This window comes from Grampus griseus (genome assembly GCF_964374135.1).
Source record: "Grampus griseus genome assembly, chromosome: 14".
Classification (NCBI taxonomy): domain Eukaryota; kingdom Metazoa; phylum Chordata; class Mammalia; order Artiodactyla; family Delphinidae; genus Grampus; species Grampus griseus.
The window spans coordinates 60,031,344-60,050,151 of record NC_139008.1 but is presented as its reverse complement, the minus strand read 5'-3'; the positions used below and the strand labels follow the sequence as shown (position 1 = coordinate 60,050,151).

General features: G+C 46.2%; 1 protein-coding gene across 1 annotated transcript in view; it reads left to right on the top strand.

Moving 5' to 3' along the window:
• Positions 1-608: 608 nt before the first annotated feature.
• TGM6 (transglutaminase 6) overlaps positions 609-18,808 on the top strand; it is a gene marked incomplete at both ends in the record, with an annotated part of 38,437 nt that continues 20,237 nt past the window's right edge. The window contains 9 exon segments of the mRNA XM_082670720.1: positions 609-903; positions 1,706-1,755; positions 1,757-1,801; positions 1,805-1,828; positions 3,332-3,463; positions 4,937-5,114; positions 5,665-5,803; positions 9,704-9,807; positions 9,886-10,134. Of these exon segments, the coding sequence (XP_082526846.1) occupies positions 609-903; positions 1,706-1,755; positions 1,757-1,801; positions 1,805-1,828; positions 3,332-3,463; positions 4,937-5,114; positions 5,665-5,803; positions 9,704-9,807; positions 9,886-10,134 (1,216 nt within the window).

The window sequence follows — 18,808 nt, the reverse complement described above, 5'->3', positions numbered from 1 at the left end:
AGTCTGTGAGTCACCCACCCAGCAGTTATGGTCTTAGATTTTGTTGTGATTGTGCCCTTCCTACCGTCAAATTATGGCTTCTCATTTGTCTTTGGTTGTGGGGTATCTTTTTTGGTGACTTCCAGTGTCTTCCTGTCGATAATTGTCCAGCCGCTAGCTGTGATTCTGGTGTTCTCACTAGAGGCAGTGAGAGCATGTCTTTCTACTCTGCCATCTTTGTTCAGGCTCCTGGAGGCTTTTGATGACAGCTTTCTGGGGATGGTTGGAAGGTGCTGCCAGCAGGCAGTGGGACAGATGAGATGACAACTCTGGAATCCTAGGCACACCAAGAAATCCAGAGCTCTGGAAGGGTATGGAAGTTCATCAGGCATTTTTGGAGTCCATGCTTTCCTTTGCTGATCAGACAGAAGGCACACTTTGGTTTCAAAGAGTGCTTTCACTTCCTCCTTGATCCAGGAAGTGGGTGGAAGTCAGAACAGCTAAAGTGGACCCCTCCCTACAGCTGGCCCTCTTGCATCTTGGTCAGGCCCTTCCCCACAGCAGTGTCCCAGCAGCTCAGGGCCTGAAGGTTGGTCTTCCAGGTCTGTAGCTTTTCCCTTTCTCCAGAGATGAGCTTCCTGTGGGTGGCTGGGTCTCCTGATTCCCTCTCCTCTCTGCCAGGACCCCAGGCTTCTGAAGCCCTCCGCACCAAAGCTGTGTTCCAGACATCGGAGCTGGAGGAGAGCAATGCCTGGATGGCAGTGAAGGAGGCTCATATGGAGAACACCATGACCATCAGCCTCACCAACCCTCCAGATGCTGTCATTGCCTGCTACCAGCTGAGCACCAAGGTTTCCTCTCGCTGCAAACACAGTAACAGGAAGCTGGGCGAGTTTGTTCTGCTTTTCAACCCATGGTGCCCAGATACGAGCTCCTGAGTCCAAGGCTGAGGTTTTCCTGGAAGCTGTCCTTCAGGAAGTCCTGGGAGGCAAGTTAGGGACAGGGAGATGAATGCCAAGAGCTTGGCAAGAGTGGGCCCAGGAGGAGACAGGCACAGGACAGAGAAAGCTGGTAGCAGATGTTCCAAACCTGCCACGACAGAGGGGCAGGTATTAGTGGGTTCTGGTGTATGGAGGCCAGTGGGCAAGGAGGGGGCCTAATGGCAGGAGAGGCCTAGGATTGGGTAAGAGCCAGGTTTCAGCCACCAGACAGCCTTGGTTTAGTCCCAGCTTTGCTAAGTTTCTTCCCTCTGAGTCTCAGTTTCCTCACCTGTAATATGGGAATAACAGTGCCTACCTCTTAGTGTTATGGTGAGAAACCATAGAACTAATGTTTGTAATATGCAAGGCACATCTTAAGGAGTACTGGGGTAAGTATTCTTATTAAGGGGTAAGTCAGTAAGCAGTAGCCTGGATCAGTATTCTTATTAATGTTTAAGAAATATGAACCTGCCATTGTCATTAAATCAGGTCACTCGAAAGCATCAGGACTTCTAAATTCCTTCCATCTGGGGCTGGGTTGGGGGTGGTCCCTGCCTGGGGAAAGACCGGCCAGGTAGAGTAGGGCTTGGCCGGGAGGCAGCCTGGGAGCCAGCAAGCCCCTCTTGACCTCTCCTGCCCCAGCAGCCTCTAGGCGCCATCCTGCAGCTGAGCCCTGCTGTAGCCCTTTCCCCAGGCCAGTGAGGCCAGACTCCCTGCCCACGCCAGACCCAACCACTGCCTTTCAGAGGATGATGTGTTTCTGGCCACAGAGGAAGAGAGACAGGAGTACATACATGCTCAATGACAGCGGGATCATCTTCCGAGGAGTGGAGAAGCACATCTGAGCCCAAGGCTGGAACTTCAGGAAGGTCTCCAGGGACCCAGGCCAGAAGGGGGACTGAGAGTCATAAGAGACAGAAGGGGGGCTGGGGAGATGGGAAAAGTCAGTGCAGGAGCCATTATGTCTGCCCTCTTCTTCCCAGGAGGGACAAGCTGGGCTGACTCTTAGACCAAGTCCACTTCTCCAGTCTCTACTACTAGTTGTGCTGGGTCCTTGGGAAGGGGTGGTACATTGGGTACAAATAAATAGCTTAGATCAGGGGCTCTCAATCTTGAGTGTGCACCAGAAGGCCACCGAGGGCTCGTTAAAACACACAGGTGGCTGGGCCACAACTCCCCAAGTTGCTGATTCACTAGGTCTGAGGTGGGGCCTGAGAGTCTGTATTTCTAGCAAGTTACCAGGTGCTGCTGCCGTCGCTGGCCTGGAACCACATTTTGAGAGCCCCTGACTTAGATAAGTAGCTACAATACAAGGTGAGATGTTGTGGGAGGGGGCGGAGGCGGTTGGAAAGGTAGAGATGGGAGCAGAGGGAGTTCAGAAGGTCATGAAGGGAAACTCCATCTCAGGGATTGCAGAAGGCTTCATGATATTGGGGTGGAGCCCCCAAAGTCGGGCAGGATCTGGACAGGCAGAGGGAAGAGCAGACAGAGCAGTGGAGGAGGGGAGCCAGAGAGTAGCGGAGGTTCTGTAGAGGAGCTCTGTCTGCCCGGGCTCCGGGCAAGTCGAGAGCCTTGACTGTCAGACTGAGGAGCTGGGGTTTGAAAGCATCTGGGGCTCAGGGGCTGGGCAGGGATGATATACCAGAGAGTTTAAGGTCCATCTAAGGGTAACCCCATCTCAGCATCCACTTCGTTTTTTTTGTTTGTTTTGTGTGTGTGTGTGTGTGGTATGCGGGCCTCGCACTGCTGTGGCCTCTCCCGCTGCGGAGCACAGGCTCCGGATGAGCAGGCTCAGTGGCCATGGCTCACAGGCCCAGCCGCTCCGCAGCATCTGGGATCTTCCCAGACCAGGGCACGAACCCGTGTCCCCTGCATCGGCAGGCGGACTCTCAATCACTGCACCACCAGGGAAACCCAGCATCCACTTCTTATTGCCACATAGGAAAGTGAGCCCAGGTTTCCCAGACCTTCCCAATTTTCAAAGACCAGAAATCTTAATTTGTATGTGAAAATCCCCCAGTTTTTAAATGTTGTCAACTAAGTCATTTGAAAACATTATGTAAACCAGTGGGATCGATGTGGCTCCAGAGTCCCAGTTTATCATGAACTTTACTGTGGTTCGTGGGGAGCCATGGGCCTACTGAACAGGGAAGGGAGGTGATTAAGGCTGAGCTTCTGGTTCCCAGTGACTCTTTGAAAGAGGGTTTTTGAGACTTGGGTGTGCTCTGTTGTGTCCCTGGAGGGGGTGGACGGGTGGGCAGTGGGGTAGGCAAACTCCCTGCACAATACAGTGACTGACTAGGGGAGGGTTGTGAGAGGGTCTGAAGTGTAGGTGTGGCTCTGGCCTCTAAGAGCAGCCTCTCTGGGGACAGTTTGAGGAGGACATCCTGGACATCTGCTTCTGCATCCTGGACCGAAGCCCTAGTCACCAAGATGACCCAGCCACCACCAAAGCGTCCCACCACTACGACCCCATCTACGTCACTGGAGCCATCAGCGCCATGGTAAGGAGCCCAGCTATCCCTGCATGCTCACTCCCTCGTGGGTCCCCGGGCCAACTCCAGGGCCACACCCTAAGATTTTTCCCATCACCTCTTGTTTTAATTCTCTACTGCTGCATAACAAATCACCCCAAAACTCAGTGGTATAAAACAGCCATTTACTATGTTGACAACTTTGCAAATCAGGGACTTGGTCAGGGCAACGTGAGGACAGAACACCTCTGTTCCAAGCTGCTTCAGCTGGGTGTGTCTGAATGGCTGCAGATGTCTGTGATGGTTTGACGGGACCATATATCTAGGGCATTTGTTCCAACAGTCAATGTTTCCTTGGTTCTCTTCCATGCTGTGTCTGCTGGAACTGGAATGCCCAGGTGGCTTGCTCACTCTCATGTCTGGCCCCTGGGCTGGGATGGTTGGAAGAGCTGGGTCTGGCCAGTCATTGCTCTGTGTCTCCATGCAGCCTTTCCACATGGCTAGGTTGGGCTTCCTCAAAGCATGGCAGTCTCAGGGTAATCAGATAAGGCAGCTGGCTTCTCCCCAAGCGATTATTCTAAAATTAAGTGGAAACTGCCAGTCTCATAAAGCCTGGGCCTGGAAACAGGCACAACATCACTTCCACCATGTCATTAATCAAAGTAGTCACAGGCCAACCCAGATTCAGGGAAAGGGTACACAGAACCACCTCGCTGTGAGAGGAGTACCATCTTTAATCTATTACATGCCAGTGCTTCCTCCTTGGAAGGTAGCCAGAGGGCCTACTAGCTCTCTCTATAGCAAGTAGGTGTTAAGATCAGTGGGTGGGTAACTGTGATTCCAAAAATGGGCAAAGCTGTTTTTCTCATATTTGATACTCTCAATTCCTCAAGACTTCAGAGACATGTTGGAGCACAGAGAATCAAAAGCAGTGACCAGTCCCGAACAGTAGAGTGGTACAACCCTGTAGGATAGCGGTACAGGCTCCCAAGTCAAAGTCCTGAACTCCTGAACCCCTTTTGCTAACTTGCTGTGCGATTTGAGCAAGTGCCCTAACCTCTATGAATCTCAGTTTCCTCATCTGAAAAAAAAAGGAAGTAATAGAACCTACATCATAGACTAACATAGATTAATATAATGTGTGCTAAACCCTTAGAATAGTGTCTGGCACACGGTAAACATTTAATGAATGTTAAGCATCTCTATAACTATCATTACCACCAACAGTCCCAAAAAAACAGATTACTTAAAACAGGAAATGCTCTAAAACTGAATACGATTTTCAGCAATAGAGCATCCCAATGGAAGGTAACTGAAAATGATAAATGGTACCAAAAAGTAGGTATTTTAAAACAGCAGATGGTCCCAATTTTCAGACAATTTAAAAACAAGCAGTGGCCCCAAATAAATGGGTGGCCCAAAGTTGGAGATGATTTTACGATGGCAATGTTCCTGAAGAGGGAAGCCCTGCCTGGTGGTGGATTTTTGGCCTCCTCTACCCAGGTGAACAGCAACAACGACCAGGGCATGGTACAAGGCCAGTGGCAGGGCAAGTACGGTGGCAGCACCAGCCCACTGCACTGGCATGGCAGCGTGGCCATTCTGCACAAGTCGTTCAAGGGCAGGTTCAAGCCAGTCAGATACGGCCAGTGCTGGGTCTTTGCTGGAGTCATGTGTACAGGTACCCTGGGAAAGAAGTTCCCCAACCCCTAGTCAGCTCAGTTTGCATTTGTTTCCATATATTTGCATAGGCATTCCTCCCCCAACAAAAAAAATCTTTCTTTATTAGTGATGGGGAAATAGAAGTCTGGGTAATGAAGAGAGAAACCAGATCCCTCATTTATGTGACTTTTGGTCTTTTATTTTACAGGAGTCCCACCTCTCAAGCCCACTGAGTACCCTTGAGTGAGTCTTGTGGTCCTGGGTCCTCAGTCCCTACAGGCTATTATGGCTATTATAGGGTTATTATACGGCTTCCAAGGTCCTGCCAGCCTCAGAGCCCATCTATTCAAATGGGGGGGGGGTGGTGGTGACTCTAGAAGTCCCCTGAGAGAATGTACAGGAGATGGAGGTGTTTCTCAGAGTGGAGACGAGAGTCGGCCCTGGCAAAGATAGGGAGGGGGCTGTGGCCAGACCTGAGGCAGGCGGCCTGCTAGGGGAGGCCACACCACTCCTCCCTGAGTCTGGGATCCTGGCCTGTCCTGGAATCTTGCAAGCATCCTGCTCTTCACTCCTTGGGTGCTTGGGGATTTCGACACGGATTGTGTCCAAATTTAACTTGGCACATGACACGGGCAGGAACCTTAGTGTGGACAAGTACATGGACTCCTTCAGGTGGACACTGGAGGACTTGATGGAGGACAGCATGTGGTGGGTCCTCAGCCGCTGGCTCCCAGGGGCACCCTGAGGCCCTCCCAGATGGAGCTCAGCTCCACTGAGTCTGAGCCAGTTCTGGAAGGGGTGACAGGTGCCCAGCAGAGGGGGTGGTCCCTGGCAGGGTGACTCCTCTTCTGAGATACAGGGGTCTTTGGACACATGACTCAGAAGCCAAGAGGTGGGCTCAGGATTTGACAGCCTTGTACCCCTGGCTCTCCGCTCTGCAGGGCTATGAGCCCTCCCCTAGACACCTGTGACTTGCAGGTGGGGCCAAGTCCCGCCCCTGCAGAGTCACCTCTGTATCCCGCTCCTGCTGTCTGTCAGCTGCCTGTGCACTGAGCTGTGTCTCAGGTGGGAAACAAGCTCCTTTCTCAGCTCAAGCAAAACTCTTTGCACGAAGCTTTACAAAATTCATTTTGATTTGATTTTTTAAAGTAGGAGATACATTCATGTGCTTTAATATTCAAAAGGTACAGAATGGGCTACAGTGTAAGTCTCCCTCTCTCCATTGCCAGCCTCCCCCTCCTCCTTCTGGACACAACATCAGAGAGAAGCTCTGCAGCTACAGGGGCACACATATGCACAATCCCCACCCACCCCCACTTCCCCTCACTTAATATCGACAGCATAATGTAAACTGTTCATTTTTCTCTGCATGAAACAATTCCATATTGGTACATACGAGGTTTCCTTTCTTTTTTTTTTCTTATTTATTTATTTATTTATTTATTTATTTATTTATTTATTTATTTATTTTTGGCTGCGTTGGGTCTTCGTTGCTGCACGCGGGCTTTCTCTAGTTGCGGCGAGCGGGGGCTACTCCGTTGCGGTGTGCGGGCTTCTCATTGAGGTGGCTTCTCTTTTTGCAGAGCACGGGCTGTAGACGCGCGGGCTTCAGTAGTTGTGGCGCACGGGCTCAGTAGTTGTGGCTCGCGGGCTGTAGAGCGCAGGCTCAATAGTTGTGGCGCACGGACTTAGCTGCTCCATGGCATATGGGATCTTCCTCCACCAGGGCTCGAACCTGTGTCCCCTGCATTTGCAGGTGGATTCTTAATCAATGCATCACCAGGGAGGTCCCCTTATTTTTTATAGTGTTTAAAAAGTAGTAACACCGTGCCCAGTGAGCACCTCGTCTATGCCAGACCCAGTTGTGCTGCACATGCAGGCTGACCTCATTTTATTACTCTTCTTTTTATTGTGCTTCACAGACATTGCATTTTTATTTCTTTCTTTTTTTTTTTTTTTTTTTTTTTGCGGTACGCGGGCCTCTCACTGTTGTGGCCTCTCCCGTTGCGGAGCACAGGCTCCAGACGCGCAGGCTCAGCGGCCATGGCTCACGGGCCCAGCCGCTCCGCGGCATGTGAGATCCTCCCGGACCAGGGCACGAACCCGCGTCCCCTGCATCGGCAGGCGGACTCTCAACCACTGCGCCACCAGGGAAACCCCAGACATTGCATTTTTTTACAAATTGAAGGTTTGTGGCAATCTTGTGGCAAGCAAGTCTATTGGCATCATTTTTCCAACAGCTTCATTAAAGTATGTACATTGTTTTATTAGACGTAATGTTATTGCATACTTAATAGATTACAGCATACTGTAAGCATAACTTTTATATGCACTGGGAAACCAAAAAAGTTTGTGTGACTTGCTTTATTGCTGTATCCACATTTTATCCACATGTAGTGGTCTGGAACCTAATCCACAATATCTCCAAGGTGTACCTGTGTACTAATTCATTCCTCCAAACAACCTTGTAAGCAAGCTAGTATTGTTATCTCTATTTTGCAGATGAGGAAACAGAGAGGTTAAGTAACTTGTCTAAGGCTCCACAGCTAGTGAGTGGATGAGAAGTTACAAACCTGTCCTGCCTTTCAATTGTACAGCAAAACCATTGTTTATCTAACCACCTCACATGGCTGGACCAAATATTTGCCTTTACAAACAAGGCTTTTGGAAAACCAAAAAGAGGAGAAGGAAAGGGGAGAAGAGAGACAGAGAGATGGTCTGAGGCTGGACACCAGCTTGGGAGGAAGGAGTCCTGGGCTCATTCCCCTGGGCGTGGCTGAAGGACATTTTAAGAAGAGGGCTGCTGAGGCTGGCTGTGTTTCCTTCTGTACTATGTGCTCTTCACTATTCCCCTGCTCTTTAGAAAGTCGGCTTTTCTTGGCAACTTGCACATGTATAAGCAGACATTCAGACAAGGTTATTCATGGAAGCCTTGTAGATACAGGAACTCCAAAAAAAATTGCATTCTTCTCTTTATGCAGAACAGACAGACCCTTCTTTTTGTTTTGGGGATCTCTGTCGCCATACAGGTTGTCCATGTTCTCCCTTTCAACCCCAAATGCTTTTCACAATATTTTCCCAAAGAAGAGTTTGGAGGTCAGAGTAAAGACGCCAACCCAGGCCAAGAAGCGTTTCTCTGTGCTGCTTCCTTACTGTGTGACCTTGTGCAAATGATGTCACTTTTCCTAATCTCATATTCTCATCTTTAACATAAGAGACTTAAAGCCTAAACGAAGGCCTACAGAACTCTGCATAATATGAAACCTACCTACCCCCGTGCTTGCCGTAGCCCAGAGATATACTTTCTGTTCCTTGAACACACTAAGTTTTTTCTTGTCTCAAGAGCCTTTGCACATGCTGTTCCTTCTGTCTGAAACACTGTTCCCTTCACTCTTCCTATGGCTAATTCTTTTCACTTTAAGTCTCATCTTAGATGTCATTTACCTAGAGTAGGTCTCCTGCAGTTATTCCCTAACTAAAGCTCCTCTCTTTCTTCACAGCATTTATTATTACTTTATTGTTTTATTTATTTGTTTATTTATTGTTACTTTATTGTTTTATTTATCTGCTTACTTACTTTTGCCTGTCTCCCTATCTGTCTCCTTTGTTAGAATGTAAGCTGCACGAGAACAAGGATCTTCCGTCTTATTTGCTGTTGTATTTCTGGACCTTGAACAACAGGTTCTAGATATATAGATATAGATATATAGATATAGATATACACACGTATATTTATACATACAGGCAGGCCTCGGAGATAGTGCCAGTTCAGTTCCAGACCACTTCAATAAAGCAAATATCACAGTAAAGTGAGTCACATGAATTTTTTAATCCAAAAGAGCATATAAAAGTTATGTTTATATTATACTATAGTCTATTAAGCGTGCTATAGCATTATGTCTAAAAAACAATCTACATACCTTAATTTTTAAATACTTCATTGCTAAATGCTAACTATCATTTGAGCCTTCAGCATGTTGTACTAGTAACATCAACTATCACTCATCACAGATCACTATAATAAATACAATAATAATGAAAACGTTTGAAATATTGCAAGAGTTACCAAAATGTGACACAGAGAGACATGAAGTGAGCAAGTGCTATTGGGAAAACAGGGCAGATAGACTTACTTAAGGAAGGGTTGCCATAAACTCTCAATTTGTAAAAAATGTAATATCTATAAAGTGCAATAAGTGAAGTGCAATTTAAAAAAGTCTGCCTGTAGGTATATGAATGCTAGGTGCTCTATCATTACAGTAGATGAACGGTTCAAAAAATTCAGCCAGGGCTTCCCTGGTGGCGCAGTGGTTGAGAGTCCACCTGCCGATGCAGGGGACACGGGCTCGTGCCCCGGTCCGGGAAGATCCCACCTGCCGCGGAGCGGCTGGGCCCGTGAGCCATGGCCGCTGAGCCTGCGCGTCCGGAGCCTGTGCTCCGCAACGGGAGAGGCCACAACAGTGAGAGGCCCGCGTCCCGCAAAAAAAAAAAAAAAAATTCAGCCACAGAACAGGGCCCAGGGCCTAGCTGGCAACAGGAACTTTCCCTCTCCGAGGGCTCCTCTCTGCTCACCGGAGGCCACCCTGCCCCATCTTCTCTCTGTGGGAGGAATTTCCATGTCTGGAATGAGAGCTGGTTTGTCCGGCAGGACCTGGGCCCCGCTTACAATGGTTGGCAGGTTCTGGATGCCACCCCCAGGGAGGAGAGTGAAAGTACAGGCTTAGGGGGGCAGGTCCCAGACCCCCGCTTTTGCTCCCCTGGAGCTGCTCACGCCCATCCCTCCTGCGCAGGTGTGTTCCAGTGCGGCCCGGCCTCGGTCACCGCCATCCGCAAGGGCGACGCGCACTTGGCCCACGACAGTCCTTCTGTGTTTGCGGAGGTCAACGTGGACTACATCACCTGGCTCTGGAATGAGAATGAAGCCGGGAGCGTGTGTCCTCAGACACTAAGTACTAAGAAGATCGGGAGGTGCCTCAGCACCAAGGCAGTGGGCAGCGACTCCCACGTGGACATCACCAGCCTCTACAAGTATCCGGAAGGTAAGGGCGTATAGCGGCCTCCATCAGCCTCCCCAGTGACCCGGCTGCTGCAGAGGGACAACCACGGGCCGCCCCGGCGCCAGGCCCTTTCCCATGTGATGTGGTGGTGATAGCCTCCTTCAGTACTGCCTCTGAGATTGAGCCAAGTACTTTTAGCTTATATTAACAGCTTCCTCTGTTTGCAAGTAGATTTTCCACATCTAACAATATCAATAGCTACATTTCCTTTAACATATATGTTCCAGGTACTGTATCAGGTATGCTCACATGTGATAACAATAATTACTAATAATAGTGATGTTAGTAGCAGGTATTATTTATTGAACACCTAGGATACACAACAATAGGCCCCACGCAAAATAATAATAATATAGCAGCTAAGCCATGGTCACTAATTAATGGTCACTGGTTTACTGAAGAGCCTGTACTTGTCGGGGGTACAAAAACAAAACATGTATTTTTTCTGGTCACTGCCTCTAGCTATAAAAAGTCACCCTTTTCCCCTCCCCCTAAATAACAGGTCCCTTAGCAGTGCTGTGATCTGATCACACACTTTCAGCTACTCCTGCTTGTTAAAGGAATGTTATTTGGGTAATCAAGACTTCAAGTTCAAACTTGAATCAGAGCTAGTCTCCTCCCCTCCTCTGAGCACGAACTGGAGCGGTGACCCCAGAAGTTTGCTGTAATCGAGGGGCACCAGCTCTGGCTTCCTCCAGCCCCTGCAGTTTACCCTCTAGGGTGGTGGTTTGCAATGCACTGGAGTCACCTGGGGCACAGATTGAACAACAATTACTTTTTGCTCAGGATTCTGTGGGTCAGCTGTGTGGGCTGTGCTCAGCTGCAATGGTTCGCACGTGGTGTCTGCTGGTATCTCAAATTTATCTGGGGCCTCAGATGGGACTGCTGGGCTGGCTACTGGAGCCTCTCATGCTCCAGTAGCTAGCCCCGGCTTGTCCACATGGCAGCAACGTGCTCAGCAGGTCAGAATGAAAGCTGCAAGGTCTCTCAAGGCCTCACTCAGAACTTACTATGTCACCTTTGCCACATTCTGTTGGTCAAGCAACAAACACCACCCCAGATTGAAGGGGCAGGAAGCACACTCTACATCTTAATAGGAAGAGTTGCAAAGAAAGTATTATGGCCATTTTAATCTACCACAGCAGCCCTGACTGCACCCTAAGTGAATTGCAGTCTCTAGAGGGTGTGGCCCAGCCATCAGGACTTATAAAAGCTCCCCAGGCGATTCGAACGTGCAGCCAATGTTGAGAACACCGGTCTAAGTCTTCTGGTGTGTTAGGCCAAGAAGGAGGAGGACAGAAGAATGGAAATGCCTTTGACTTCAGGGAGCGAGGATTCAGTGCCCTAAGGCAGGCGGGTGCTGCTGCCCTACTTACTCCGTAGCTCAGGGAGGACAGGTGGTGGCTCCGTTACAGCCTGCTGCCTTGGGAGTCACTCCTGTGCTGTCCCCAGGCACTGCTGATTTCTTGAGACATTGCCCCCTCTTGCAGTGGAGCCCCTCCCACCCCACTGGCAGTCACACAGCTTCCCTCTGATGCATGGAAGTTTTTGTCCCCAGATTCTGGAGGGGGTTTGCAAGGCTGTGGCCCCCACACTCATCTAGATGCTGTGACCACCTCCAAACCTGGTGGGGAGAGTTCTTGATGGGCTGTTACCCACCTGCCATCTCTCTTCAGTTCTCTCCTCTGTGCTCAGGGAACACACGGCTCAATAAGCAGACCTCCCACAAGGATGAAATGCCAGCTTCCCCTTCCTGTAGGCACTCTGCCAGTCTTTACCGGCCAGCTCCTTCCTGCAGGCACCCCTAAACTTTAACATTGATTCTTTTAAACACCCCCCAACACACACACACACGTTCCCCCAGTTCCTTCTCTAGGAACATGGCCCTTGATGTTGATGACCTTCTCTTCTTCACTGTCTCAGGGTGGGCAGTGAGGGACGGTAGGTGGTAAGGCCTCTTCCAAACTACTACTTCTCTCATAAGTCCTTCAGGTTGATGCCTGGTCCCATCTGCTGGGAGTTTCTAAAACTTAGAATACAGGGTCTTTGGGGTCTCTTATCCTAAGCTTTAGCCATGGCCACATGAGAAATCAACATCCTGTTACAAGATGCGAATAACAGTAGTCACCACTGCTGAGTCCCACTGTGGGCTGGCCATATTCACATGTTATTTAATTCTATTATTTAACAAATGCTTACAAAGCAGTTCCCACAAGCTTGTAAGGTAGATGCTGGTATAACATTTATTTGATAGAGGAAAAAGCAGAGGTGCACAGAGGGAAGTGGACTCAGTGAAGGGACACAGCCAGTGAGTAGCGAGTCTGGCTCCGGAGCCCATGCTATTCCTTTATGCTTGGCTGCGCTATCTAATTATAATATTATCTACTGTTGATTGCCCACTGTGGGGCAAGTGATTTTACATCTAGGTTAATAATAATAATAGCATCTAAATATTGTTAAGCATGGTGATAAGCAATGTCTGCACATTATTTCATTTAATATTCATAAAAACCCCATCTTACATAAGCAAGTTGAAGCATAGGAAGGTTAAGTAACTTCCCCAAGTTTCCAAAACCTAGAAGAGCTGGAATGCTAACCAGAGCCTCTGTGTAATCTCAGAGCCTCTGCCTCTCCACTCTGCTAGACTGCTCCTCTCTTCCATGAGTGCCCACAATGTGCCATGTACCGTGCCAGGTTCTTTTATGTGCTCAAGAAATAAAGCACCCCTAAGTGTCAGGCATGATTTAGAGGCAGGGGAGAAAGAGAAGTGCCCAGAGGATTCACCATCTGGTGAGCGGACAGCATCAGGACAGTACAGGGTGATCAGCTGTACTGTGTTGGGGAGGCCAGAAGGCTGAGGAAGCCCAGAGGACAGGTTGCTAACCAGCCAGGGAGGAAAGGGCAAGAAGAACATCTATGGGAAGGGATCCTGAAGGGAGTAGATTTAGCCAGGAGATGAAGGGTTGGGAAGGCATTCCAGGAGAGGACCCTATGCATCTTGATTCCAGATTCACTGTAAGCAGTGCTGTTCATCCAAGCCATGGGCATCCCATTCTGTGGATGAAATGGCAGGGCCTGTCTGCTTGCTCCGTCCACTGAAGGAGGATACATGATAGAGCAGATTCAGAGTCCTTGGGGACAATGTGCTTTGCCCCTGCCACTGAGTCAGCCTGGATGCTGAGCAAAGAGGAACCAGCCTTCCAAGCAAAGGAAACTGTGTACAAAAAACGCACTGGCCGTCCTCAGATTCAGGTGGGCTTTCTGCAACAGGCTTCAGAGTAGAGTGGAGGAAGGCAGCTTCCCCCGCTAACCTTCAGACAGAGGCACTAAACACAGAGGCAAGATTTTAGTCAGAGGCTGGTGCCAGGGGTTTGCAGGGGAGCCAGGTTGGCAGTTCAGCCATCTGCCTCTGGCCCTGCCTGTTAGCTTCTTAGGGCTTCCATAACAAATTACCACAAATGTAGCAGCTTAAACCATCAGAAAGTTATTCTCTCATAGTTCTAGAGGCCAGAAGTTCAAAATCAAGGTTTAGCAGGGCCATACTCCCTCCAAAGGCTCTAGGGGAGAATCTTTCCTTGATTCTTCCAGCTGATGATGGCCCCTGCATTCTTTGGCTTGTGGCTGCATCACTCCAATTTCTGCCTCCACGTGGCCTTCTTTCCTCCTATGTGTCTCAAATCTCCATTTCCTTTCTCTTACAATGACATCAATCATTGACTTTAGGTCCCACCGTAAATCCAGGGTGATCTTATCCCAGGATACTTAATTAATCTGCAAAGGCCCTATTTCCAAATAAGGTTATATTCACAGGTACCAGGGGTTAGGACTTGGACATACCATTTAGGGGGACACTATTCTGCCCACTACAGCCTGTGAGCGGGGAAGACCATGCACCTGTTGATCAGGGCCTGGCCAGCCAGCACATCCAGTGGCTGTGGGGCTGGAGCTCAGAGGCTGATCCACAGAGACTCAGTGACCAGACCCCAGGGAACTCCCCTTCCACCCTCTCTCTCCCTCTCTGTTACTCTGCTGTCTGTCTCTTTCTACACTTTTCTGCTGTGCCCTTCCTTCTTGCATTTAGTGGGTCCCCCAAGTGTCAGGTAGGAGAGTGGGCAAGATGAACAGGAAAGCAGACAATCACAGCACAGCGTGTTGCTGTCCGCCTGCCAAAGTACAAAATGGCCAAGGGAACAGCATGGGGGAAGGCACAGCTTGTTCAGGCAATAGCAAGTGTGAAAGGGTCATTGGAGGCTCTTTTATACCTAAAGGACTTTGCACAGGATGCTTTCTCTGCCTGGGAAGGTTCTGCTGACTTCATCCCAAGTCTGCCTGACCAGGGGTCTCAGGACCCTACTGGCTTCCTTCTAAGTACATATCACAATCTGATATTTGCTTTAATCTTTATTCTTTCCCCACCAACTAGACTGTGAGTTCTGGTATGGCTGGAAACCTGACTATTTTGTCTTCTGCTGTATCTCCAGCTCCTGTTTCAGCATCTACCACATAGTGATGCTCAATATGGATTCGTATGAATGAATGAATGCAGGCTGATAGCACATAATGGGCTTTGAATGCCTAAGGACTGTGATCCATATGTCGGAGGGCCTTGCTTTATTGATTGTAAGACTGGCTTATGTTATGAGATACATGAGGCACATTTTCACATTTCTCTGTATTGATATATATTTATTGAACATCTGCTGTGTGCCAGGTGCCCAGAGAACAAAACATGTATGACCCTTGCCTTAAAGGGGCTAACATTCTAGTGGGGCAGTTAGAAGTTAGGAAAAAGTAAAATAAATAGTATCTCAGATGGTGATAAGTATTCTGGTGGAAAATAAAGCAGAGAAGGATTTTAGGAACAGATTGGGAGGAAGTGAACATTTGTCATTAAAATCAGGTGATCACTAACAGATATCTATAGAAGGCCCACCCAGTAGCAGCAGAATACACATTCCTGGCAAGTCCAAATAGAACATAATCCAGAATTGACCATATGCTCATCCATAAAACAAACCTCAGAAATTTTAAAGGATTGAAATCATACAAAGTATATTCTCTGATCACAATGGAATAAGATTAGAAATCAAAATCAGAAAGGAATTTGGGGAATGCACAAATATGTGGAAATGAAGCAATACATACACCTAAATAATCAGTGGGTCAAAGAAGAAATCACAAGTGAAATTAGAAAATATTTTGAGATGAAAGTAAATGAAAACACAACATGCCAAAATTTATGAGGCGAGATAAAGCAGTACCTAGAGGGAACTTTATAGCTGTAAATACCTATATTAAAGAAGAGCGATCTCAAGTAAATAACCTAACCTTCCACCTTAAGAAACTAGAAAAAGTAGAAACTAGAAAAAGTAGAGCAAAGAAAACCCAAAGAAAGCAGAAAGAGGAAATAAGAAAGATTAGAGGAGAAATAAATAAAAAACAATGAAGAAAATCAATAAAACCAAAAGTTGATTTTTTTTAAAGATCAACAAAACTGACAAATCTTTAGCTAGACAGAGAGAAGACTCATATAACTAAAGTCAGAGAGGACATCACTACTAAACTTACAAAAAAATTATAAGGGGTGTGGTAAAAAAAATAACTAATTGGTCTTTGTCCCCAGTTCCTGGACATGGCTCCTAAAAACCCTTGAAATCTCTGGAGTGATAAGAGTGTCTTTTGTATGGAAATGAGATGACAGGTGGCTGGGGGTCCCCAGGTAGCTCAGGATGGGGCTGGTTACCAAAAAGGCCAAAACCATGCTTAGAAGATTAGAACTTTACACTTCACCTGAACCTCTGGGGATGGGAAAGGGACAGGAGATTGAGTTAAATGCCAATGGCCAATAATTTAATCAATCATGCCTATATAATTAAACTGTCATAAAAACCCCTAAACACAGGGTACAGAGAGCTACCAGGTTGGTGAACACATCCAGGAACTAAGAGGGTTACCCTCCCAAAAAGGGCATGGAAACTCCATGCTACCTCCCCGCTCCTTCTACCTTGCCCTATGTTTCTTCTGTTTATCTCTTCTATTTGCCTATTCCTAAGTTATATCTTTTAATATAAATTGGTAATAGTAACTAAACTGTTTTTCTGTTCTGTGAACTGCTCTAGCAAATTACTGAACCTGGGGCCGTCACAGTCATGGTAACCCCCAATTTGTAACCAAGTCAAACAGAAGTGTAGGTAACTTGGGCACCCAATACTTGTGACTGGTATCTAAATTGCGGGCAGTCTTGGACTGAGCCTTTAAATCTGTGGAATCTGACACTAACTCCAGGTAGTTAGAGTCTGGATTGAATTCAAATGCAGGACAGCCAGGTGGTGACCAGAGAGTTGGAGAGTTGGTTGGTGTGGAAAACTCCCACACATTTTGTGTCAGAAGAGTTGTGAATAAAACAGTTCATTAGGAGACAGAATGAACAACTATTTACCAACATATTAGATAACTTTAGATAAAATGGACAAATTCCTCTAAGAATTACCAAAACTGCCTCAGGAAGAATTAGAAAATCTGAATAGATTTATAATAAGTAAAGAGATTGGAGTAGTAATTTAAAACTTCCCACAAAGAAAAGACCAGGCCCATATGATGTCACTGGTGAATTCTACCAAACATTAAAAGAAGAATTAATACCAATTCTTCACAAACTCCTCCCAAAAAAATAGGAGGGAACATTTCCCAATTCTTTCTATGAGGTTAGTATTATCCTGATAGCAAAACCAGATAATGACATCACAAGAAAAGAAAACTAGAGATCAATATCCCTTATGAACATAGAAGCAAAAATTGTCAACAAAAATACTAGCAAAGTGAATCCAACAACACATAAAAAAGATTATATGCCATGACCAAGGGTTTATTACAGGAATGCAAGATGGGTTTAACATTGAAAACTAATTAATGTAATATACCATATCAATAGAAAAACTGGACAAAAACCACGTGATCATCTCAATAGATGCAGAAAAATATTTAACAAAATCCAACACACCTTCATGATAAAAAGTTCTCAACAAATTAAGGATAGAAGTGAACTTAGCCTGATAAAAGTCTTCTACAGGTTAACATCATATCTAATGGTAAAAGATTGAATGCTTTCCCCCTAAGATGAGGAAAATACAATGTTGTACACCATTGCCATTTTGTTCAACATTGTGATGGAAGTATTAGCCAAGGAAATTAGTCAAGAAAAAAATAGAGATCTTTTCAACAGTGTTGGGAAAACTGGATATCAACATGTAAAAGAATGAATTTGGACCCTTACCTTACACCATACACAAAAATTAACTCAAAGTGGATCAAAGACCTAAATGTAAGACCTAAAACTATAAAACTCTTAACAGGAAACATAGGAGAAAACTTCATGACATTGAATTTGGCAGTGATTTCTTGGACATGATACCAAAGGCAAAGGTAAAAAAAGAAAGACAAATTGGACCTCATCAAACTTTTGTGACATTATCAACAGAGGAAACCTGTAGAATAGGAGGAAATATTTTCAAGTCATGTATCTGAAAAGAGGTTAATATCCAGAATATATAGACAACTCTAAACACTCGACAGCGCAAAAAAAATAAAATGGGCAAAGGATTGAATAGACATTTCTCCAAAGAGGGTATACAAATGGCCAATAAGCACATGAAAATATGCTCACATCACTGATCATTATGGAAATGAAAATGAAAACCACAATGAGATACCACCTCATAACAATTAGGGTGGCTACTATCACAGAAGGAAAGAAGTCAGGAAGGAAGGAAAGAAGAAAGGAATAAAGGGATGGAGGAGGAGAGCGAAGAAGAAAGTAAGAAAAGCACAAGTGTTGATAAGGATGTGGAGAAATTAGAACATGTGCACTGTTGCTGGGATTTTTATATGGTGCAGCCACTGTGGAAAACAGTATTGAAGTTCTTCATAATATTAAAAATATAATTATCAGATAATCCAGCAATTCCACTTCTGAATATATATCCAAAAGAACTGAAAACAGGGACTTGAAGAGATATTACACCCATGTTCATAGCAGCATTATTCACAATAGCTAAAAAAACATGGAAACAACCCAAGTGTCCATCAAGAGATGAATGAATAAACAAAACGCGGTATATACATACAACGGAATATTATTCAACCTTAAAAAGGAAGGAAATTCTAACACATGCTACAAATGGATGAAGCCTTGAAGGCATGATGCTAATGAAATAAGCCAGTCCCACATGGACAAATGCCATACAATTCCACTTGTATGAGGTCTCTAGAGTAGTGAAATTCTTAAAGACAAGAAGTAGAATGGTGGATGCCAGTGGCTGGGAGAGGAGGGATGGGAAGTTATTGTTTAATGAACACGGAGTTTCAGTTTTGCAAGATGAAAAGAGTTCTGGAAATGGATGATGGTGAAGATAGCACAACAATAGGAATGTACCTAATGCCACTGAAGTGCACACTTAAAAATGGTTAAGATGGTAAGTTTTATATTATGTATATTTTACCATAATTTTTTAAAAAATAAAAAGAAAGAAGAAAAAATAAAGTAAAAGAAAGAAAAGGAAGGAAGGTAGGAGGGTAAGGTGGGAGGGAAAGTAAAGAAATAGAAGAATTTCCAGATTTGCAAGGAAGAGGTAAAACTATCTCTATTTGCACATGATAT